The sequence below is a fragment of the Lissotriton helveticus genome, chromosome 8 (assembly GCF_964261635.1).
Source record: "Lissotriton helveticus chromosome 8, aLisHel1.1, whole genome shotgun sequence".
Classification (NCBI taxonomy): Eukaryota; Metazoa; Chordata; class Amphibia; order Caudata; family Salamandridae; genus Lissotriton; species Lissotriton helveticus.
The window spans coordinates 371814612-371839699 of record NC_136069.1 but is presented as its reverse complement, the minus strand read 5'-3'; the positions used below and the strand labels follow the sequence as shown (position 1 = coordinate 371839699).

Genomic DNA, 25088 nt, shown 5'->3' with positions numbered 1-25088 from the left:
TCTCTTTCCAGTAGCAGAATAAAGGGAGTTTAAGGCTCTGCCGTGGGCAAATGCTTTACGTGAACAGTGCTCTATATGGGGCCTCTCACTCAAGTTAGCCGCAATAATTTTTCCCAAAAAGGTGTAGGTTTTAACAACCTCTAGTTTTTGGCTCCCTAGAAACCATCCAAAATTTACAGAACGGCATTTCTTTTTTCCAGCGATACACATAACTTTGCTTTTAGATATATTAATTTTCATGCAGTGGGTATCAGCAAAAACGTGCAAAGCTTTCAGCCGATTAGCAAGACCTTTAGGGGTTAGATCTAATACGAGAATATCGTCAGCATACATGAGACAAGAAATCGGGGTCCCACCTACCACCGGAGCTATACCCACACATGCTGCTAAGTAGGCAGGAAGGTCAGCAGTGTAGAGTGAGAACAATAGAGGTGCCAAAAGACAGCCTTGTTTAAGGCCATTCTGGGAGGGGATCTTAGGAGAAAGTCCCCTCTCACCCCCCTGAAGCACACTGCACCACGTCTCTGAGTGGAGTGCACGTAATAGCTCCAAGAGATACACTGGTAAGCCAAGAGCAGCTAATTTTCTCCACAGCGTTCGACGATCGACTTTATCGAACGCTGTGGAGAAATCAATGAACGCCGCGAACACCACTCCTCGTCTTACACATACATATTTATCTGTAATCACATGCAGAGTAGTGAGATTGTCCAATGTACCGTGTTCCTTACGGAAACCAGTCTGTTCACATGGGAGAATATTATTCTCCACTACCCAGTCCTCAAGCAAGCCCAGGATACATTTAGCGAAAACCTTTCCGACTGAGTCGAGGAGAGCAATCAGACGGTAATTCATGGGACACTCCCTAGATCCTTTCTTGAAAATAGGGATCAATATACTTCCCTTCCATGAGGCTGGAACAGTTTTAGTAACAAAGCAGGATTTAAACACTGGGTGAAGAATCCTACTCCAGAGTAAAGAATCCTGCTTTAAGACTGTCATGGGGAGTTCGTCAGGTCCCATTGCCCCCGACAAACGCATGTTCTTTATAGCCATTTCTATTGTTTTCACAGATGGGTAAATAATCAGATCCTCAGAAAGGAGTTCAGGAACACTGTCTGAACCCGTGTCATCATTCCCTTCATACAGCTTTCTAATATAAGCGGACCATACCTCTTCCGAAATGGGTATAGGAAGAGGACTACTTCTAGTACCGCAGCCCCTCCCAACTATGGACCAGAATTCTCTAGTTTTTCCATGAACAACAGCCTCCCGTAAATTTATCCACAGTGAGTCTTCCTTCTCCTTTTTTAAACTCCTTCTTAATCTGATTCTCCTTCTTTTTAACCTCGAGATTTCTTTAGCAAGTTCCCCAGATCTTCCTATATATTGCATTCGCACAAGTTTATTTATTTCCTTGTTCAGGGTGCGCAATGCACTAGGGACATAAGGTTTTTTTCCAACACCACTAACCTTTTTTACATCAAAAGTGATCTTTCTCACCAATTTTTCAAAATTAGCGATTTCAACACCACACCAGCTATTTAATACTGGTATAGTTTTGCATAAAATATCATGTACACCTCTTATTAAAGTACTATTCCAACGACACCTACCCGAAGTTCCCTGGAAGGTGACCTCATTACCACCAAGCGACCAAGACTCGGTGGGAGGAGGTTTAAGAGAGAGCATCATGGTAATTATGCAATGATCACTCAGAGAAGTGGGGACTATCATTAGGTCCTGTACATGAGGAAAAATGTCAAAGTCAGAAATCACATAGTCCAGGATAGAGGAGCTGAAGGGAGACTTATGCGTAAAATTTGCTGGAGTATCAGAAGGAAATCTCCCATTTAAGATAAGTCCCTCAACCATCGACAGTTCCTCCAAGAGAATCTTTCCTCTTTTATTAGTTATAATTTTGTCGGGAAAAATCGATTGTGGAATAAAGTAAGCCTCTTCTTTGGGTATATTTCTAAATAAATTTAAACTGACATTCGAGATTTTACAGTTCAGATCTCCAACTAGAATGACATCAGGAGGAGAGGGAACATTCTTAATCTGTCCAATATATTGAAATACATGCTTCAATAAAATGTTAAAACACTCTTCAGGTGGGACATACACATTAATAATTACAATGCCGGATTTATTAGGAAAATTAGGGAGATTCGATATACTTATAGCTTGAAAAAGATTACTGGGATCAATGTAGTGCGAGAATCTCCAGCTCAGTTTATTAGTTAACATACAAGCTATTCCCCCTTTAGCGTGACCTTTCCTAGAAGGGGCGGCAGGAGCCTCCAACACGAAATATTCCTTCCCTCCATAAATACTACCAGTGCACCATGTTTCTTGGATACAGATCACACTTGCTCCTAACGAGAATAAGAAGTCAAGTTTCTCGGGGCTACTGTGTGTCCCGGCTGCGTTCCAAAAAATAAATTTTAGTTGATTGTTAAAGGTGATGGAATAATTTGGAATTATCGGCGCTCTTGGTTGCAAGAACACCATGCAGCCAATTCCACCGATGATTCTCGTCTACTGGGGCGGAGTTCTGGATTGGCGGAAGAGGCAGTACTTTAGAGACTGACCGTTTCCCCTTTGAGACCCAAATTTTTAGATCCTCAAACGGAGAGGATTGCCTATCCACCTTGTCACCCTGTCTGGTCATCCCATGAGGAGAGATCGATACATCCGAACCAAAAATAGGCAGGACATCGATACCTCTACATTGAAAACTCTCCATTTGCTGTAGTATCAAATTTACAATGAGTTTAGAATAAAATTTGACTCTAATACTGGTTACACTATCTTCACCTAACAGAGACACTAACTCAATATCCCTTGATTGAATAAGGTGAAGGGATTCCTGATCACCAAGGCATTTAAGCAACCAAGATCTATTTAGAGGCAAATTTACATCAAATAAAGGAACAAAGTCCAAAACAAAAGTGTCCACAAAATTCAATGATTTTTTTACCTGAGGACCGTGGTACGGGCCTATATCAGCACCGACCGAGGGGGCAAAGGAGGGAGCAAAAGGGTTAAGGACCCCCAGTACAGCCGGGGTATTGCTTCCTGTCTCAACCACCTGCGGGGTAATCAGGCCATGACCACCCTTCTGGGACAAGTCTTCTGGAGGCAAAGGAAGAAAATTATCGTTAGTCTCCATACCTAAATGTTCATGACAAGATTCACTTGCCCTTTTAATGGACCCCGGGTTAGAATTAGTGGCATTCTCCTCATTGTTAATAGATACGATAGAGTCTTGAAAGATTATCCGCCTTTGTCTTTTCTTCCTATATTTACGCAGAGGTTTCCTTTTTTTTCCTTTGTCATTTCTGTGTTTTCGGCTTTTTTTGGTAATTTCTTGGTCGTCCTCTTCTTGTAGTTCCAATTTCCCAGTTTTAAAAATCGGGAATAATTCCTGTACTGCAGCACTTGGTACATCAGACTGAATTTCTTCCTCTATTTCAATATTAGAGTTTTTTACACAATTCTTTGCCGCTGAAACAGACGTAGCCGTAAGAGAGTTTTCTAGAACCATAGCTAACGGCTTTTTATCAGGCTTCTCCAAAGGTACATTTAAGTTCCCCATTGTTTGGTTAGTATCAGTCCCGTTCCCGGGAGCACTCCTGGTTTCGGGGGCCTTGTGCAACATTGCATTCAAAATTTTTGTGACTGACTCTAAGATACAGTCCGAGCTGCCCACAAATTTACCCAAGAGACATAATATAGATGAAAGCAAATTTTCAAGGGCAATCAAAGACTCCGATATTGGTTTTTCGCTATTAGCAACTGGAGGACAGATTCCTGACAGATGGAATTCAGGAGACACAGAAACATTTAACAGTGCGGACATATCCTGCGCATTTATTGAGGGAGTACTGCTGTATAGCAATAGGCCAGATGGAGTCTCGCCCACAAATGGTTTGGAGGTTTCAGAGAGTTTTGGGCTTCCTGTGCTCACATAACGGCCACAAAGTTCGAGGTCGATAAATGATAGAGAGCCATCTCCCCCTGAGCCAACACAAGCATTACCAGCCTGTGGCGCCGGAAACTTGGTAGACTGTTTTCCCTCCATAACATGATCAGTGACAAGAGCAGGGCTAATCCCTACAGTAGTTTCTATTTGCAATGGGACTATCAGTGTTGGAGGAGAGACCATATTATCAGCCGTCTGAGATGGACCAGCCTGAGAAATGGGTAAACAACCGTCAATTGCATTCACAGCTGCTTTCTTATCCACGGCTTTTTCCCAAAGGTCAAAGAGCTGGCACTGTCCTTTAAGTGAATAATTAATCACAGATTTATTTCTTAGGGGGTTAGATTTTGTTTTTGCACAGGTCCTTCCCCCCACTAACTTCCCAGAGCGGAGTTTCTTAGTCATCCTCACGAATTTCCAGATGGGATAACACCACAAAAGAAAGTATGTCCACTAATATGACGATGTTTAAAATTATGTAAATAAGCTTAAGATGGTAAAAACCAAAGGAATACTGGAGTGATGGGAAACAATCAGCCCGCAGACAAAGTCCATGGACGAAAGTAAGTAGACTGAACCCTCGTAGCAGGCACTTCACTATCCGACAGGATACAAGTATTAGAATAAATGAGAAAGGAAATAACCGGGCCCAGCCCAGCCTACCTCAGCCACTGAGGGGCACAGAGGGCCCGCCCTTTGCCCGGGCTTAGCCCGGCGTCCCACACGCGTCCCGCTAAGCGTCAGGGGAGTGTAATTATAGGAGGAGCAGGGGGCGGGAAGAGACTCCAGGTGCGCTCTGGTGATCCTGCGCTGCAGCCTGGGTCTCGCAGTCCCAGCCCCTGTTGAAAACAGCCTCAAACGCGGTTCCAATGCAGTCTGGCGCCCTTGGTTCGGCGGAGAGCAGGCAAGCAGATAAAGAACCAAAGTCACGGTGAAAAAGTAAAGCTACGAGCGGCTCCCGCGGAGCGGGGGCCGCGAGCAGTTAGGGAGGCAGGCAGCCAATCACAGGCCAATCACAGGCAGGCAGCCAATCAGTGCGGAGCAGGGGCGGGAAGAGACTCCAGGTGCGCTCTGGTGATCCTGCGCTGCAGCCTGGGTCTCGCAGTCCCAGCCCCTGTTGAAAACAGCCTCACACGCCTCACACGCGGTTCCAATGTAGTCTGGCGCCCTTGGTTCGGCGGAGAGCAGGCAAGCAGATAAAGAACCAAAGTCACGGTGAAAAAGTAAAGCTACGAGCGGCCTCTCGGATTCAAGGGTTCAGAAGGACCTCGGGACTCTAGAGATTTCAGACGATACAGGTGATAGACTCCTGCAAAATCATTCTGCAGCAAACCAAGTCTCTCACGGCACTCCCAGGAGCCGCATACAGTTTTGTCCCCACAATGCTCGGAGACGCCGAGATCACTGCGGGATCATGCTTTCCTCCTCAACACTCAGAGGTGTGCTCAGAGCAGCCGGGGTCAATTAAATTGAATTAAATGAAAAGCTTCTCACCGGGATAACTGCTTCCCCCTCGGTGCTCAGGGCTCAGAGCTCGAAGCCTGAATCAAACCTCTCTCCGGGATCAATGCAGGGTCGCCGCTTCCCCCCTCGGAGTTTGGAGTTTGGAGTTCGGAATTAGGGAGCGGTGCACAGAGCACAAAGCACCACTTCTTGTTTCCGGCTCAAAACGGCTCTCAGACCCGGCGCAGACCCACTGCAGACCACCGGAGCTTCTCGCTTCCTCGTAGCCCGTAGCTTCCTCGAGCTTCCTCTTAGCCCGTTTACTGCTCACTACTGACGGCTGACTGCTCACGGCTGCACTCTAGTGGTCAAAGGCATAACTGCTGGATCTGGTTATGCATATGCAGGGGTGGGGGAGGTGCAAGTAGGAGTCCAGCTAAGCAGAGGTGTCTGGTAGGTTTGTGGAATCTTTTGCTGTTGTTGAGGTACCAAAGAGGCCAGGGGGGTGTTGGTCCATGTTCAGCAGGCAACCAGGCGGAGTCCCAGAGCGAGGGGTCTTCGCTGAAGATTGATACTTCTGACTTGTCTGTGTTAAGCTTAAGGCAGTTGGTTGTTTGTCCTGTCATGTCTTGATAGCTTGTTATCTTGGGCTGACCAGGTAGTTGATCCGGTTTCAGTCACGAAGAGCAGGTCCAATGAGGGGTCGTTTAGCAGATGTCCATTTCAGTGGCATGTTTAGTAAGGGAGCAAGTTTTGAGAAGAGTGCAGGACAGGAAGGGGATTGGTATAATGGGTTGTCAGGTGTGTGTGTTGGGTGTGTGAGGTGTCGTGGGGTAGTAGGGTGGGTGTGGAAGAGTGCCTTTGAAATGGAAAGTTGCACAAGAAAACACACCTTCAGGGTTGTGTGGTGAGGCAGAGCAGCAGTGCTTTGAGATGTAAACAGGGTTCTGAGCATAGAGGGTTGTGGTGGAGTAGTGACGGGGTCAGGGAAGTGGGTGGGAGGAGGGCCCAGGGTCCTGGTGCCGGGCACAAGCGGGGTGCAAACAGGCGCAGATGAGCTGCAACCTCCATTAAATGAAGGTCGTTTTGGCGGGAAACCACTGATGTCTCTCCCTGTGTAGATGAATCATGGGAAATACAGTAGTGTCATTTCCTCTTATGTTCTATGTATTCATAGAGTGCATACTTCAACCTGGAAGGTGTCCTGGCACTGAAGCAGGAGCAGTATGAGCTGAGAAAGGGTCAGATCTTTTGAAGAGCCAGATATTCAGTTTCTTGCAGAAGTCAAGAACTTAGGAGGAAGCTCTGATGTGCAGGTTATTTCAGGCTGTAGAAGCAAAGGAGGAGAAGTTATGACCACCTGATCCAGTTCTCTGTGTGCAAAGGGTAAGGATGTGTGATTAGGAGTCCAGCTAAGTGGATGTGTCTGGTAGGTCTGTGGAAATTTATGCGTTTTTAGAGTTACGTGGCATGCATGTTGTGTGAGGTTTTGTAAATGTGCCCGCGGAATTTGAAAACTGCTCATTTGTGGATTGGGAGACAGTGGAACTCTTTGAGGTTCAGGGTGATGCGACTGCAGAGTGGGAGGCCTAGCCGCAGAGTTTTTTCATGGTCTGGGGACTTCTAGTCAGTTGAAGTAGGTGCAGGTGAAATATAGGAAATTCAATGATGTAGCTTCTTGTGCAGATGGATGATCGGAAACAAGTACTCTTGCTTGACTTCTTTTAAAGACTGCTTTGGCTAAAAGCCAGTCCTCCCATACCTGACCTCCTACATCAATAGCTTTATCTGCCATACCAACCTATCATAACAACCTCCCATAACCTACTATACCTACAATACCCACAACCGGTGAATCCGCTCACCGACAAAAGATGCTTATGCATGCTGGGGTCTCCATGATGCAGGAGCCACATGCCTTAGATGCGAACTAGACTTTTGGGGCTCCGCACCAGGCAATCCGATCTCCGGACACAATTCTTAGTTTAACGCTTACATCGTGCTACCAGTTGCGATCAAGCAGTCGATGTGGGCTTTTGAGATGGGAACCGCTCTACAGGTGTCACATGTAGACAGTGTGGGTCCCTTGTAGGAGATGTTTAATGTCCCTAAGACCACTAAAAGAATGGGGACAGCCAGTCAAGCTCTCAGAGAGCACACTTCAGGGAACCACACAGTAGCAGGTAGTCGGCCCAGGCCAGCCACTATTCAAAGAAAGGGCATGCAGTCCCTTCCAATGGCATTAATCTCCTTGTGCACAATAGATTCCTCTGGCAGTGTGCACCACGCAGTTCCAGGTTCACAGGTCCCACTTCCCCACAAGTATATCTCTCCCCTGCTGTAGCATGACACCAGTAGTTATACTGTAGTGTGCCCTTGTCTTTGGGGGTGGTTCAGAGGGTCTCATTTTGAACCACAGATGTTGCCACTAAATTTCAGTCCTGTCTGCCATTAGGCTGTGGAATGCAGATCTTAATCTTTAGTGGAGTCATGATCTGGCTCCCTGGCATCAAGTGTCAAAACCTCTCCTTTCAATCTATCCAGCCTGGCCCTCACATGGCAGAGGTTTGTCCTTCCAGTTGCATGCCTAATATTTATAGCTGTCACTGGGGAATTCACAGATTTGCTCCCCCAGCCTCGACTGGGGCCAAGCAAAAAGGAACGCAAAGAGTTTTAGGGCAGAGAAATGCCTACATACTAGAAGTGACATTTCTAAGCTAGTATTGAACACACCTCCTCTACCACAGGAATGCGAATCCAATGATAGGAAACGTTATGAGGTTGCTCCACCTCAATCCACTATTGCAGCTTTTCAACCATTCCCCAATGTTAGGCTATGGTAAGACCAAACCTCGTATGTTGTGCACACACATGGGTATTCTTCATTTCATTGGCAGACAGCACACATGTGTACCTGCCTATGTCTTTTACCTACCACTTGCTTCGCCCCTCAGGCTGTGCCCTGTGGGTGCTCTAGTGGTAGTGAAAGGTTCCCTACGGATTGGCAAGTGATTTAGAGAAGGCCAACCTGATCATAATTGCAATTGCACACAAACAGACCTGCAATGACAGGCTGGACACATGTTTAAAACATCATATATGCAAATGTGCACACACTGGCCTGTAATGGCAGGCTGGACAACTATTTAAAAGCACCATAGGTACAAGTGCGAACACACAGGCCTACAGTGGCAGGCTGGACACCTATTTAAACCACCATAGGTGCAAGTGGCGCACACCGTCCTGTAATGGCAGGCTGGTCACATATCTAAAAACACCATAGGCGCAAGTACGCACACACAAGCCTACAGTGGCAGGGTTGAGCTATGTTTAAGAACACCATGTCAGCGCTAATTCCTTATGTGTAGGAAACGTGCTCACTTTCACACTGCGTTTACAGTGGGAATGTGCCCAAAGCCCTAAGGCCACAGATCGAGAATCAGCAACACCCCAGTGGTGTCCCAAGGGGAGAGCTGACGTCCTAGGAGGGGAAAACACATGTGAGGCATTCTTAAATTGCCCAGAGTCCTAAGGCCATACAAAGAAAGTCAGCAAAAACCAGGAGTAAAAAGCTAACAATTTAGGGAAATCCCATACGAAGGTCCATGTCCAATAGCTAGCAACTCAATTTAGTTTCCTATGTTGATAAACGAACACGACCAACGCATAGAATTATTTAGGTGTCAGTTGATGATGGTTCAAGTTCATTCTATTGGACATTGGGACAACTCTGTACAATGATACTTATTTTTTTTTAAATAAATGCTGAATACCTGATATTTCAACAGTGCGTGCAGCCGTGAACATCCATTTTAGGTTTCGCCTGCACAGCGCTTGAGCAATCTATTGTTATCAATATGCTTCTTAAAGTGGGCTTCTCTTATCAGTTTCCCATCACCGAAGTACTGCTTCCATCCGCTTTTGGGTATTTTTTTGTTGTAATGTTTTGCCTGCACAGCTCTTGTGCTGTGCTTGTTTACCTAATCTCCCCTGCTGTGCTTGTTACTTAATCATTCTCCCCCTGGATGCATGCATTTCAAGCATGTTTGTCTGCTCAGTTTTCTTTGTCACAATTTCACAGACCACAGTGTAAGTTGAGCTCTCTCAATATGTCTCTTACAATTAAATCACTCTCATATTCTTCACTGTAGGAGAGCTCAGACTACATGTCTGCAATAAGTGGTATGGCGCTGTGTCACACTGCTGTGTGAGCTCTGATGGCATGTCACCAGGCAGCGACATGTCATGCTCTGAAGCATAGGAGCACTGTGGCGACATGTCTCTCTGTGCAGTGGCCCTTCACTGTCTCCTGTCGTTCGCCCCTGCTGTTCTTTGCCGTTATCCATCTATTCACTCTGTTCTCCACTCCGGACACAGAGAAATTCACTTCTTATCAACTTGAGACTATTTCTACTACTCTAGCTGTTTTCTGTTCATCAGCTCACCCCTGTTCCGTGTCTCTTCTTGGTTGACATCTCAACCACCCCAACGCTCTACTAAAATGGGCATTGGTGCGTTCCCACAGGATTTGTTGCTAGCATTCTATCCACCAAGTTGTTTTCAAGAACCCAGCCCTACCTCCCTTCTGTGTCTGGCACTCTTGAAGAGGGAGGTCTATCAGGCAGAGCGATGTTTTGTGGATCCACCCACTGGCCCAGCCCTCACCATCCTCCTGTATGCGTGCCTCCTTGACATGGGTATGTTTTGCTGCAGTGGTTCAGGTGAGCTTTGGACAGGAGGACACTGGGGGTTTATACCTTTACTCGTACTCTACATATCTTTAAATATGAGGCGCAGGAAGCCCCTTCTAGGCAATTTCAGTGGAAATTATTTCTTGCTTGTGCCCGTGCTTCCTTTTTTGTTTCTCAAAAGGCAGTTTGTTTAAGCCCTCAGGTCCTGACATGGCATAATTGCAGTTCTGAAAGGCTGTGCAAACATGCTTCGGCTGTACTTCTGCACTGTATGACGCATCCTGCTGATGCTCCACATGTGGAAAGTTTTGATGAAGGCTCAGTTTGAAGACCACTCTTAATACTTCCGCTGTTTTCAGTGGCTTACTTAACCTGTAGTTCCTTCACACCCTAACCACACTACACTGTATGGGAACTGCGCCTGCCCCCCAACACGTCTGCTCCCTTTTCAGTGTGACGACAAAGCTTATTCGCCCCAAGGCCTGTCACCCTTTACGGTGTGTTGACACTGCATACACTCCACTGTATATGCCACGTGTTGCAGTGTACTGGCACAGTTTCTGCCAACACCCATTTGGGGCCCAACTGGGGAGGGGGGGGGGGGGGAGGCAAAGCACCGACCAGAGACTCGAAATTTAGTGTGATAAAGGCCGCTTTATTGGAAGCAGGTGCACCTTACACACCTGCTTCCGTACAAAACTAGGCCTCACTAAATATGTAACTTCCTGACCAACCCCCCACCCCCTCCCCTAAACTGGTTCCCCCAATCCACAAGCAGTAAACAATTAGCCAAAACGTAAATTTGCCTCTCCACCTGGCTAAATACTTTATTGTGTTTGACCTACCCCCCGATAATCCAAAACATATCTCCTACCCTTCCCCCATATATTAGGAAGAACCGCCCCCAAAGGTAGAAATCACACCTGCACCTGCTCCAGCGACACGACAAACCCCACAACCATCAAACAAATCCCAATGCACCTGCCCCCAAGAAAACCCCTTCCGAAAAACACCACCGCACTCCAAAAACCCTACTCCATCCTGAAAAAACGGAAATCAACCCACCCATCGTCCCCCCAGGCTAAAACTTGAAAACCCCTTTACCAACTGCATCAACAACCCAGGGAGGGAGGGAGGGAAAATAATTTTATCAGCCACCCCCCGCCCGGCTGCTGTGTCACAAATCACCGAAATGGTGGACTATTACACAAAATGGCCGGTTATAAAGGCAACCAGCCCACAAGCAGCCCAAAAATAGCCCAACCCCAGCCCAAGGCTACCAGAACAGCCCAAAACCAGCCCACGTACGGTGCTGGCTCTACCCCCCCTTCCCCGGCCCAAAACCCCCCCCAAAGCCCTATTGGGGCCCAACTGGGGAAGGGGGGTGGGAGGCAAAGCACCGACCAGAGACTCAAAATTTAGTGTGATAAAGGCCGCTTTATTGGAAGCAGGTGCACCTTACACAATTTAATTACTAAATATGTAACATCCTGACCAACCCCCCACCCCCTCCCCTAAACTGGTTTCCCAATCCACAATCAGCAAACAATTAGCCAAAACGTCAATTTGCCTCTCCACATGGCTAAATACTTTATTGTGCTTGACCTACCCCCCGATAATCCAAAACATATCTCCTACCCTTCCCCCATATATTAGGAAGAACCGGCACTCGAAAAACGTGCTAACAGCTTTCGACCCCCCCCCCCCCCTAGGACTCCTGCACTTCCGGGTATCTGCACCCACCAATAGCCTGATCCAAAGCCTCCTTCCAGTGTACCACATACCACTCCATTCCGCACTGCCAAGTGTACCCCTCCTTCCTGAAAATCCACCGCCCGTGCCTAATTTCGGGCGCTCCATCCTCTCCCAACCTTCTTTCTCTTCAAAAAGCCTTCATTTCCCTATAAAGTTCTTCCGGGCCTGTCTATGGCCGCTGGCCTCTCAACCCCCCTCAAAAACCGCCTGTGACCTAAAATCCGACTACTTGACAGACCCCCGCCTACCTGCGCCGAATCGCTAACAGGTCCCTCCTTACTTGCTCAACCAACGCTAACCCTTTGCACGTCGCCAGGCCACGTCTGGCACACTCTCCCCTTTTCCACCACACACAAAGCTGACAATAACGCATGCCAGCGCCTGCCCCTCCTCCTTGCCACTGACCATGAAACAACCTGCCATCTAATTCCAACTTCCGATTCCGGCGCTTGACCCAGTCCCCCTCTCTGCTTGCTTCAGAAAGGAGTGTTCACCAATATAGCTTTCCAGCGCCTCCGCAGAAGGCCTCGCCCCTGCACCTGAAAAGACACACCTGAGAGAAGCGATAAATGTTTCCTACATGTCATAGCGTCACTCCCTTCCCCCCGCTGCCTGACAGACACCCGCTCACAGTCCGACCTCCAGGGCCCGACGCAGCCTCCGTTGCCGCCCCACTCCGAAAGAATGCCTCTGTAACGCCTTCTGGTCCTCACCCATACACCCTAGGGCGTGCCGCAGGACCCCCCAACACCCCTGCCGCATGCACTCTGTCACCTCCCCCTCGACCAAAACCCCGCCCAACCTTCCAACAGCTCCGTCCCTCAGTCCCCCGCCGACGGCGAATCGTCCCCCCGCAACAAAACCCCCCCCGTCCATCAAATTCAACCTGACCCGCTCCACCTACACCTGCTCAAGCCACCGGTCCCCTGCCTCTCTGCTCTCTACCGTCGCAACTCCTCCCCTGTTCGGTCATAGGCCCACCATGGAAATGCCCCAAAAACGCCTGTCCCAACAGATCCCCCTTTTTCCCCGCCGACAACAGTAGTCACGATGCGGCAGCGTCAAACCGGACAGCGCCATACCCAAACAACGACGTTACCATCCTCTTGTCTTCCGGCAGGCGTGCTTCCATGCCACGGAGTCGAGCTCTCTACCAAGGAAGGACCGCACCGAACTGGGACCGTGCTTCCTCTCTGGCGCCCGGGGCACTCCCAGGTAAACCACAAGGCCCGTAAAACCGTCCAGCGCCGCTGGCGGTCTGTCGAAACCCGGCCGTCCCACCAGAAAAAAGTCCAGATAGTGCGGTACCAACCCAGAGCCTGTCCGGCAGGAAAAAGCCCACTGCAAAAGAACTGAATGTCTCACACATCACACCCGAAACCAAACATCCCATGGGCGGTGCGGTCGCCCCCCATGCCAAAATTGCAGCCCCCCGTCCTCTGGCAGGCGAGCTTCCAAACCAAGCAAGGACAGCACCGTCTGGGACCGTACGTCTTCTCTGGCGCCAGGGGCACCCCCAGGCAACCACGAGGCCCGTGAAACAGACCAGCTGCCTCTGGCAGTCCGTCGCACCCGGCCGTCCCACCAGAAAGAAGTCAACCAGATAGTGCGTCACCGCCAGCGCCTGTCTGCCAGGAAAAACCCCCCCACTGCCAACCGAACTGAATGGTACACACAACACACACGACATCGAACATCCCCTGGACAGCGCTGTCGCCCCCCATGCCAACACTGATGCCTCCTCCTCCCCTGGTAGGCGTGCTTCCCTGCCCCGGAGTCGAGCTCTATACCAAGCCAGGACAGCACTGTCTCGGACCGTACGTCTTCTCTGGCGCCAGGGGCACCCCCCCACCCACGTAAACCACGAGACCCATACAACTGACCAGCTGCCACTGGCAGTCCGTCGAACCCGGCCGTCCCACCAGAAAGAAGTCCTCCAGATCGTGTGTCACCGTCTCAGAGCCTGTCCGCCAGGAAAAAGCCGACTGCCACAAAGAACTAAATCGCCCAATCCGCGCACGCACGCGAGATCGCACCTCCCATGGGCAATGCCTTGAACACCTTTCCAACACCTCAGTACTGCCCGCTGCCCCCACCTGCTCTCCTCACTGGTTGATCCCCCATCAACGCTGCTTGTCCTCTCCCTGCATCATTGCCTTCCCATTGACGCCTTCCCTGCCACCCACCCTCCTAGATATGCGCCCCTTCCTACTACCCTGTCCCCCCACTCCCAGGCTTCCCTTCACCTGAGATAGCTAACCGGGCACCGCACCCAGGAGATTGTGTTGCATAGCTAAACACCTACAAGGTCCCAAAGGCGAGGCCTATTGACTTTGGCGATACTTGTTAATGTACAATCACTAAACCCGCCAGGCTTGCACAGTTATTCACCTGCCTTTAAAGAGGCATTCTTTGAGCTTCCTTGAGTCGTGTGCACTTTCAGTTTTAACCCCAGTTACGGCCAGCTCAGCCTTCAGTCGATGTTCAAGCATACATTGAAAATGGCACAATAAATCCTTTCTAACATAATCAGAAGTAGTCTTACCATGGGATTGTGTTGTAAGAAAAACAAGAAGCCATAGGTGAAAAACGTCCTCCTGCCCCTCTCCCTCGAACCCTCATCACCCCACTCGATTTTAAGTACCTGTCGACTGTGGTCATTGCATGAATGATGTTACTGCTCCAGTGTTACGGTATACGCCTTCTGCTGAAGGCGCCCTCGTACCCTTGTTGTCATAGACTCGAATCCTGGTGTGCCCAAGCAGCCTTACTCTGACGGGGACAAAAGAAGGAATACTAAAACAACAGCCATACCCTTCTGTTAAACGTGGACGAGAACGAGCAAAATATGTCATGGTACTAACTAACCTGCCCCATCACGATAGTCCCGGTGGGCCAGTCACTCTCGGCGCTCCCAGCCGTGGGCATACCTGAGGCACCCTACCAACCCCGCTTCTCTGCTCCCCCCCACCCCCTTTCCGCCTCTCCCCCTCTTCCTCCGCATCCTCAAATAGACCAATGGCAGGAAGGCCCGCTGCCCAGCACCGGGCCCCCCCTTCCACTCATCCCCTAGTCCCGCCCCGTTCTCACTATCTCACACAGCCGAAAATCTCTGTAGGCTCTAGCTCATAACCAATTGCGGAAAATCGACAGCATGGACCTCCCACTTACAAGAAGGACCGACCGACGGCCCCACCCTTTCCGGCAACGCCATTAGCAACTGGACACTCCCTTCCGTCTCCGCTTCGAACCACCAACTCCTCCCTGCCGACAAAACTGACCTCCAGTTCTCCCCCTTCCAGACTTCCAAATGACATGCATGCCCCCCACTATTACCTGCGGGCAGACCTTTTAGCAAACAAAACTTTCATTCTCCGTGACCCTGTCAGTGCTGACCCCATGTGTACGTGTGGTCCGTTAGGCTGCCGAAAATGCGCTAACACCCCTTCACCTGTGCTTGGCACTCCTAGGAACAAGCACACGTCACCAAGTCCCAGGTACCACACTGTTAGCTACCCCCACGTAACCCGTGCTCTTGTGTTCAAGTGTCCTCCATTGATTGCAGTATCATGCCACTACTTGCTGCTTGCCCCTTTTGTAACCTGCACACATGTCACTTCCCTCCTGTAATGCACAATCTGCCACCTCTAGCAGTTTGTTTACACCCGATAGTCACTGATGCCTCATGTACCATAAGGTTGCTTTCGCCATGCGTGCACTTGTACTGCTCCCGTATCAGGTCCGTTCCTATCTTGAAGCGCTCCGGCACCTTCAGGTAAAGTCTGCGCAATCCAAAACGCATAATTAAATAAATAATGCTCAGCATCTGATCAACCGCTTCCAATCTCCATCCCCAACCCCCGGCTGCCGTGCTGACCCATCGGGGGGGGTGTACTGGGGGGGCGCACCGCCCCGCGTCCCCTCGCGCTTCCAAGAACGGTCCCTCGTGGGAGCGCGACCGCCCATACCAGGCAGAGCCGGCCCATCCCCTCGGTCAAGTGGGGCCGCATGCTGCCCACCCGAGCGCCAATCTCCGCGTCCCTGTCCAGAAGAAGAGGTGTGGTCCAGCAAGCCGGGGGATAAACAACCCCCCCCCCGCAAGCCCCCCCTCCACACCCATCACGCTCCCACCCCCGCGCCCGTCGTGCCTCCCACTCCCCCACCACCTGCCCCGCTCCTGCTGGACACTCCACCCCCCCTCGAAGGCCCGCCCTCCTGAAACGGTCCTCCCCCACACACGGTCCGCCCCCCTCCCCCCCGACCCGTACCCCCCGTCACACACTCGGCGCCACAGCTCCCCCCCCCTAGCCCCGACCCTCCCCCCCAGGCTCTCAACTTCTGCCCGCCCGCATCCCCCAGCCTGCCCCCCCCTTACCGTCATCTACCGATTACCAGGTCCGGAGTGGTAACATGTCCCCCCCCCCCAGTGTTCTTCATTACCGCGCACTTAGGGAAGAGCAGGTGTGCCCAGCTTTTAAGAGCCTCGCAGATTTGAGCTAGACGTGCCTGTCTCCGTCGTCCCTAGCTGCGCATCATCACGGCAGGGACAAGTAAACGCTGCCAATCTAAGCGATAGCTCCGCTGTCGCCGTCATTACCGACATGCCTGCTAATGAACCCTTGAAAGCATACGTAACCTAATGCGCTGCCTACCGCACAAGGACAGACCCGACTACCATATGGTGGTGCACGTGCCGAGCTACCTGCCGCTTAGGCTCAGCCGCCGCCACCCGCGGTGAGCTCACCCCTTCCCACATGCCCCGCACCCCGGCCACGTCCCTACCGCACCGCCCTCTCGCCAGGCCCTGCGTTGCCCCCACCCACCCACCTCCTACCTGCGGCATACATGCAGCGATACCGCCGCTAATCCTGCCGCCGCAGCAACGCCAGCGGCGCGCCACAGCAGCCTCACCACACCGGCCCTCCAGGACCCGCGGTGCGGTGTTGCGCGCCGACTGCCTCCGCTCCTCACGCCACCGCCAACCACGACTCCCAGCACCAACAGGCCCCGTGGACAACCAAAAGGCGACCCTGCCCCCCCCACGTGACGCGACCACCTTTACAAGTAAATTTATAAAATAATTTTATCCGCCACCCACCGCCCGGCTGCTGTGTCACAAGTCACCGAAATGGTGGACTATTACACAAAATGGCCGGTTATAAAGGCAACCAGCCCACAAGCAGCCCAAAAATAGCCCAACCCCAGCCCAAGGCTACGAGAACAGCCCAAAACCAGCCCACGTATGGTGCTGGCTCTACCCCCCCTTCCCCGGCCCCAAAACCCCCCAGGGGTGGCAGGCCTCCCGCTGGTCGGCCGCCCCCCCAAAGCCCTACTCTCACCACTTTCTGTGGCATGTAAAATTGGAAGTGTGCAGGCACTATTCATGCCCCCACCCTTCCTACCACGGTGTGCTCTACCCTTTGTAGTGTGCAGGCACACTTTTTGCTCCTATGTGTGTTCCCTTGGTATAGACAGTGTTGGCACAGCCACAATTTGAACTTTCTTTCCAAGGATGTTCCTACTTTCTCTCACCACACCTTCTGTCTCCACCTCCAAGGCTGCTGGCCTAGTCCCTGCCCTCTCGACTAGGGTGCTGGTGCAGAAATGCAGCTGTTTATTTCACTAAATAGATGTTTTATTCTAAACTTTGGTGGGAGTTCAGTTAGGCTTGCACAGCACTTGGGGCAGAGCTTCCCTCTGACCCACCTCTTCCCTCTTCACCTCCACTGAACGCATGTCCGTGCGTAGCAGCACTTTCTTTTATTATAACAGCATTACATCAAATTTAAGATTCCAAGAACACAGTTTGCAAGAAAGCATTGCTAACTAACACTTTAACGGACTTTCAGTAACTTGTATGGTACAACTGCTCACCACGCTACAATTTTCAATAAAAAACAGCGTATTAATCATATAGGTGAAAACTAATGCATTTACCAATGATTGTTGGATTTGTTATCAGCCAAGACCTTTGTATTGTACTAAAATTATATGCATAATAAACTTTCGTAAATTTCAGCCAGCCCTCTTCACCCATTGGTTTGTCATTGTAATTTCATATTTCCTTCCAACCACAGAAGTAAGCAGCACTTGAGTTTATTGTCATAGACTTCTGCTCTTTCACAAGAACAGATCTACATAAAGTAGTTTCTTCGGTGCAAGGGACTGCTATGACAATGTGCGTTTTGAGACCAAAAACATATTTTAGATTTTAGCCATTTTGATTTTGATTTTTTATGAGGTCTCAAAAGCTCGCAAACAATAGAATGTTGCTAATAAGTGTGACAAAACAAACCTTGACTAGGCCAAAGTCTACCTGCCAACACCAGCTTTATTACCTTTGTCAGGGGTTGGTTATGTCTGCAACTTTAGATGTCATTTAGCACTCTGCAACTTGTTAGGTCTTGTACATGAGATAGATAGATGGATAGATGGATAGATGGATAGATGGATAGATGGATAGATAGATAGATAGACAGACACGCACACTCACACCCACACACTCTTACTTTTCAACCTGAATAAAAGTTCAACATTTTTGTATTCGCAGGGGAAAATAGCCCAACTAACTGGGTACCATTCAAAGAACAGAATACAGTTGTTTTTGCCACCTCTCCCAGCATGCAGGCATGGTAACTAGTGTTTAGAGTTATTCCAGTGCAGTATAGATCATCACTCATCCAAAGGAAGTACAAGACCCAGATTCAACCATGACGAAAAAATAAAATACGTTCAATGCAAAGTCAGGAGTAGAATTTAAGATTTGGACTTAGATAAGCCTGGTAACATGAATAGCAGGGAGCCAAATTAAGTTAAATCAATTCCTATTCAAAATGTTCCCTGTGATTTTCCATAAATCATTTTACTTATTTGGAGTTTTATTTGCACTATTGGTTCTATCTCTAGTGCAGCTACCCTTTGGGTTTCATTCACCCACATATTAAAAGAAATGATTTGAATGCCTTTAATTGCCTTGATATTATCCTTAAAACACCTGTGCAAAGCATATCAAAGTGCTGAATATGTGACGAGTTAGCTGTTGACACTTTAGTTCACTGTAACTGAACATCACTATATCCATATCCCAGATCTAATTGTAGAGGTTGTCTTCAAAGATCTTTCGGAAAGGCACCATTTTTTGCCATACATTTTAGATGCATGTGCATAGTGCAAACTAGTGGTATTGATCGGCCTCTGTCAAGATGCACCATAGACAACAATATACCTTACAAGAAGACATTCTTGATAGTAGCATGGTGACAGTAGTGACATTTGATGTAGCATTAGAAAATACTGATGCCTGTATGACACTGATGTAAATATCTGTGCTACTGACGTAAACATGGTTATATTAAGGTAGATTCCTTCCAAGCGCAGTTAGGCTCCAAATAGGCACCCTTGCCAGCCCACCTGGATTTAAGATCTAAAATCCAATTACAATGTTCCAAATGAAGTATAGAATAAAACTGTGATACTGTTCGTAACGAGTATGTATCTATTAGAATGTAATGTTAGAGGATGACTGAACTTTTAGGTTTGGGAAAGCTATGGTCTATACCACATCAGTCTCTTGGCCAAAACTGGGGTAGCCAAGCTGATTACTGAATATTCCACCACATGTGCACTGTATCCAGAATCATCTTTAGAATAATGTTAAATATTTTGGGGTGTTAAGCTTATAAGATAACAATCCTGATTTATAGGGTACCTAAAAGCTTAAAAGCGCCAAAATATACTTAATAAGTATATGTTCCGAGGAAGCAAGAACTGCATAGTATGAAGCCGAATGGCTAAATAATACTTAAAGCCAGGTCTTGTGAGTTTTGCCTAATCAAGTCTGGTAACCAACATTCTTCATTATATTCTTGGTACTTTATCTGTCCTTTCACAGGTGTTATTTCTAGCTTATAACCTGGAAAATAAATCATTTGGGACGTACACTGGGAGATGATCAAATTAAAATAGTGGGTTTAACAATATACCATTTTAACCCCTTCCACGCTCATGACGAGCTGGGCTCGTCATGAGGTAGCCTCCTCGCACGCTCATGACGAGCCCAGCTCGTCATGAAACATGGGAATCAACAAATCTCAGCACAGGAGGGGAATACCATCAGCATTGATGTGGTTAACAAAATTAATTCTGTGAATTAAAGTGTTAATGGAGTATAAAAAAAGAAATAATAAAAAGAAAAAAGAAATACATAAATAACTGTGAGTCTCCAGAATGAGAGTGAATTAATTAAAGTTCAAGGTTGAAGCCTACCAGACAGCGCATCGGTATTGTTTGCTAATGACATATTGGGTACATTCTGAAAGCTTCCCTCGGAATGCATTCCGCCTATTTCATTGGCTCTGTAACTCACATTTGCTTGCTTTCTATTTGCCAGCTTTATTTGTTTTAGGCTGTCCAGCTTGAGCTCGTCCCTCCTGTGGAGCATAGCCTATTTACTGAATTCTTCCATGAGGGCATGTGTTCTGTAAATGAGCCTTTAAATATTGTTCCTTTCACATTTGCTGTGCTTTCAAAAACAAAGGTCAAATGTCTGAGGAAGCTTGTGCTTACTTTTCTTTCTCTTTCTTGAAAGTGAAAGGATTTATGTAACGATTTTGCTCTTAAAGAAAAGGCTTTTTTTTCGCACACATCAAAATTTAAATGTCTGTAAATGAACTGTGTAGATATTTCAGAATATATCCGAATTAGGAAAGCACAAATGATGCACATTTTTTGTAATTCTGAAGTGTGGTAGAAACAAATATTTGAATATGATGTAAACAAATCAATACTCTATGAGATGACATTTCCATGCAGTGTTTGTGTGCTGAATACTTTTATCAGTAAAACTATGTCTCTGCAAATGTAATAGTCATTTCAATTGAAAATGTGTTGCCTGTAATGACAGTGCTCTATCACACCTTGCATACTCTACACTGCACCACTCCACTCTAATCCACTATACTCTGCAACAGTCTGTTCAACTTTATGCCACTCCACTTTACAGCCCTCCACTCCACTTTATGCCCTTCCGCTTTACGCCCCTCCACGCCACACCTCAACACTCCACTTTACACCACAACTACGCCACTCTTCTACACCACTCCCACACCACTCTCCTCTACACCATTAACTTTTAGCTATGCTGAACAGCAGCCACTCTGGCGTACAACATGGCTAAAATACATTGGCAGAGCCAATAGCTCTTTCATAAGCGAGACCTATTGGCTTTCCCAATGCTTGTAAATTACTCTTTTCAGAAATAAAAACATATGAGGCAAATTAACCTAATTTATTGTTCAACTCAGAGTGGATTACATTGAATTCATATTTATGTCTGAAAGAAAACCCTAAGAATACAGAAGCCCCATATGCATCATGTTGCACTGCTTTTAATTTGTAAAAAAAAAAAAAGTGCCACGGCCCTCATCAGAAGGCTATTGCAGCGTGCACCACCAGTTGCCCTGGTCAGCGCTGCCAATGATGGCACTAACACAACAAACTACAACACTTCTACATGTGTGACAATTCAGACTATTCCAGGCCCCCAAAGCTATTAAAATGGCTATGTCAGCAGATATTAATCCTTTTTGATGTGAATTGAATTAATAAATGACTGCTGTGCTCATTTTTTAATTGGACAGACCAACCCACCATGTGGCAGGCTGTCATAAGTGCTGTGGCGAGCACCGGAAAACACCTGCTCAAATTAAGCACTGCAATGTTGCCGCTATTGGGAAAACAGATCATAGTTAGCAAGCTGTCGGGGCAGAAGAGTGTGTTCCTGAGTATGTTCTCTGTTTACTGTTCACCCTCGCCTCTGGCCTTCCTGTCTGGTTTATTCATACTGAAGGCTCAGCTCTCGTATTAGATCACTTGTACAGTGCATGTGAATAGTGTTTGCAAAGAATGGTAAAGATTTCATTTGTTCTCTAGTGGACTGGTATTAGATTGTGTTGTTGTTTTTGAAGGATGTCTCAGATCCTTCCCATATGGGGATTTTCTTTCTACAAAAGCTCCGAGGTGTTTTTGTTCGCAAGCACACTCCACTGGCAAAAACGACATCATGTTTTATAAAGAAGAGGGTGTTAAGTTGTCGCAGATTCAGGTTGATGGGGTAAAAGGTTTTGAGCAATTGTTAGCACCTTTAAATGCAGCCTGCCGGTGGAGTGGTTCTCAAACACCTAGGAGGTTGGCAGAGAAAGTAAGAACTCTGCCCTCAAGAACTAGGATTGGAAAGTAAATATTCTATTACACTTAACTCCATAAAAGAGATAACTATGAATGCAGTATTATTGTATCGGTTGAGTATGTATTGTTATTTACTTAAGTTATGCTTTTAGGTGTTACTTATGATATACATATTGTAAGGTCATAAGCATTGCATTTGGTGTGTCCTGGAGAGGTGATGGGCAAGGACTTGGAGACCAATCTGCATCTCAGTGTTTGTGCTCTTTTGCATGGTGTGCAAAGTCTACAGATGGCATGGTGAACAAAACACAATATGGTATGACTAGGTGTGACAAGGGGTTAGCTACGGCGTCAACCAGGCACAAGCAAAGATGTCCCTCACTTTCTCCAAAGTGACACAAAAATATCATTCTGTAATTAACACTATGCCCATGCATTCTTTTTTTTTTTTTAACATTGAGCAACATACTGAAGATCAACATCTGCACCCCAGTCTACTGGGAAGTTCAGTGCAACAAAAAAGATCAGTGAGATAGTTAACACTAGTCTGACAAACACTTGTTTTTGTTTTTAGGATGTGGAAATGGCAAATATCTTCATATCAATCCCCAGGCATTTAAAGTAGGCTGTGATAACTGCTTTCCTCTAGCAGAATCTGCACGGAATCAGGGATACGAAATCATGTTGTGTGACGGCCTGTGCCTTCCCTATCGAAATGAGTGTTTTGATGCAGTCCTATCCATTGCTGGTAAGTTGTGCTTCTAATCTATATTTACTTATCCTAAGTTTACGTAGTTGATCTCATTGATCATCTCTAGCAGCATTTAAGTGTGTGTGTGTGCGCTTCGACCTCTTAAGTGCCAATGGTTTTCCTCCAACCTCTGCAATTTTTACTTTTTGTAGGTGAATGAGCTCTTTTACTTTGGATCTTTTTCTAGCATGTTATATTCTACGTTTAGCATCTAATGGATAACTAACAGTAACCTAGGTTTTGGGTTTCATGTAATCTGTTTGCAGTAAATGGCAAAAATATAGTGGGAATTGTGTTATATCGAAAGTCCCATGCATCCACCCAAAAAAATCTGTTTGGTAGCCCCACTATCCCGTCCCAGGGTAGATGGGGTCAGGGATCTGGGGATGCGCACAGATGCTACCTTTTGAAGACAATCTGTAAACCACCTGTGTTCACCTAGTGGTTAGGTGGATGAGCTCTTAGAACAAGGAACTGTTGGTACAACCCCAAGGAGTTTTTCTCCTTGAAACCTATGTTGAGTTTAGGGGTGGTCTGGGAGGGTGTGATCCTAGGGTGCATCAGACATGCTAGGGAAACTCTCTTTTGGGGCATTAGTTCTTGTTGATATGTGTTTCATCTGTCAAGAGATAACCTGGGCTGTGGTGATGCTGTCCACCTTGTACAGTCCCTCGTATCTTAGGTCTCCCCTTCATACAGCTTTCATCTCATTGCTTATCATGGGTTGGCTTTGTCACTCATTTACTTGCTTCTTATTCCATGGCTTGCCTTTCTATTCTTGTACTTGTCTCTTCCCTGGTGCCTAGCTTGATTACCACTCCTTTGATTTGCCGACTTGTATGCTTCCTTCCACTTTTCAGATTAACTTTTTATCTTTATCGACAGACACCCCTCCTAAATAGACCCCCCGAAATTGCCTCCACGTTGTTTCCTCATCCGCTTACCCTTGCTCTCCAGTCCCACACCGCCCCAGGTCCTCCAATGCTTTTCCCACTCCTACTTGACTTCTCTTAGTTTCGTTTTTTTTTTTTTTACTCATCCAGCCTCAAGTGTTTGTTGCTTCCTCGCCCACTCTCCCTGTCTTTCTCCAACATGCTCTCACCCAATCTGTTCCTTCTCGGCTCCCTCGCCGTTGGATGTCCTTTTAAAGAAATGTGTTATCTTTTTTTTGGGATGGGCCAGCAGCTGAGATTTGCTGCTGGGCCACTTAGTTTCGTTTTTCTTTTTTTTTTTTTACTCATCCAGCCTCAAGTGTTTGTTGCTTCCTCGCCCACTCTCCCTGTCTTTCTCCAACATGCTTTCACCCAATCTGTTCCTTCTCTGCTCCCTCGCCGTTGGAGGTCCTTTTAAAGAAATGTGTTCTCTTTTTTTGGGGGGGGGTCAGCATCTGAGATTTGCTTCTTGCATGCTAAAATGTGCTTTGGCACAAGTAAAATGTATTTTTATGTACAGGTCCAAGTGGCATCCGCCATTTTGGATCAATAATAAAGAACAAAAGAAAATGGTGCCTGCTTCATTCTGTAGGCATGCTCCCTGTACTCTGCATCCACTTCACCTAACCTCTCCCCAAGTCCCATATGTCTCATTGTCATTGAAATGGCTCTCTCTCCCTCGCAGCTCCACCATTAAGTGAGGCCTCCTGAGCCCCTGCACTCTGTGTTCGAGGCCCTCCTCCACCCACAGGTGATAACTGCACCTCATCCTTGGTGGTCCAGCGGACCTCTGACTCCTTCTCTCACTCCACTCTATCCTCTCCTTTCTGCCCCGTTTTTCCTCGTTTTTCACTCTTCATTTTTATTTTCACCCTTTCACTCCCTTTTTATTTTCAGCCTTTCACTCTTTCTTCCACTTTTTCTTTTTCCCACTTTTGCACCCGTTTTTCTTCCCGCTGCTGCTGCCCCCGTGGACCCTCCCCCCCCGCCCAGCACGACCAGCATAAGCCAGTTTCCCCTTCCTGCCTCCCAGCTGTCCAGCCCTCCCCAACCCCTACTTGATGGCGGCCGCTGCAAGAACAGGCGAGCAAGACCACTGACTCATTGTCAGTGAAATTGCTCTCCGTCCTTCGCAGCTCCACCATTAAGTGAGGCCCTCCTGCACTCTGTGTTGGTGTTCAAGACCCTCCTCCACCCGCAGGTTATACCTGCGCCTAATCCCTGGTGGTCGAGTGGACCTCTGACACCTTCTCTCGCTCCGCTCTATCCTCTCCTTTCTGCTCCATTTTTCCTCATGTTTCACTCTTTATTGTCATCCTTTCACTCTTTCTTCCACTTTCTTT

General features: G+C 47.7%; 1 protein-coding gene across 1 annotated transcript in view; it reads left to right on the top strand.

The window, feature by feature from the left end:
- The window catches only part of LOC144771640 (putative tRNA methyltransferase 9B), a 272818-nt gene that overhangs the window by 197472 nt on the left and 50258 nt on the right, over positions 1 to 25088 (top strand). The window contains exon 5 of the mRNA XM_078656003.1: positions 22637 to 22810. Within this exon, the coding sequence (XP_078512129.1) occupies positions 22637 to 22810 (174 nt within the window). The remainder of the gene's footprint in view (positions 1 to 22636; positions 22811 to 25088) is intronic.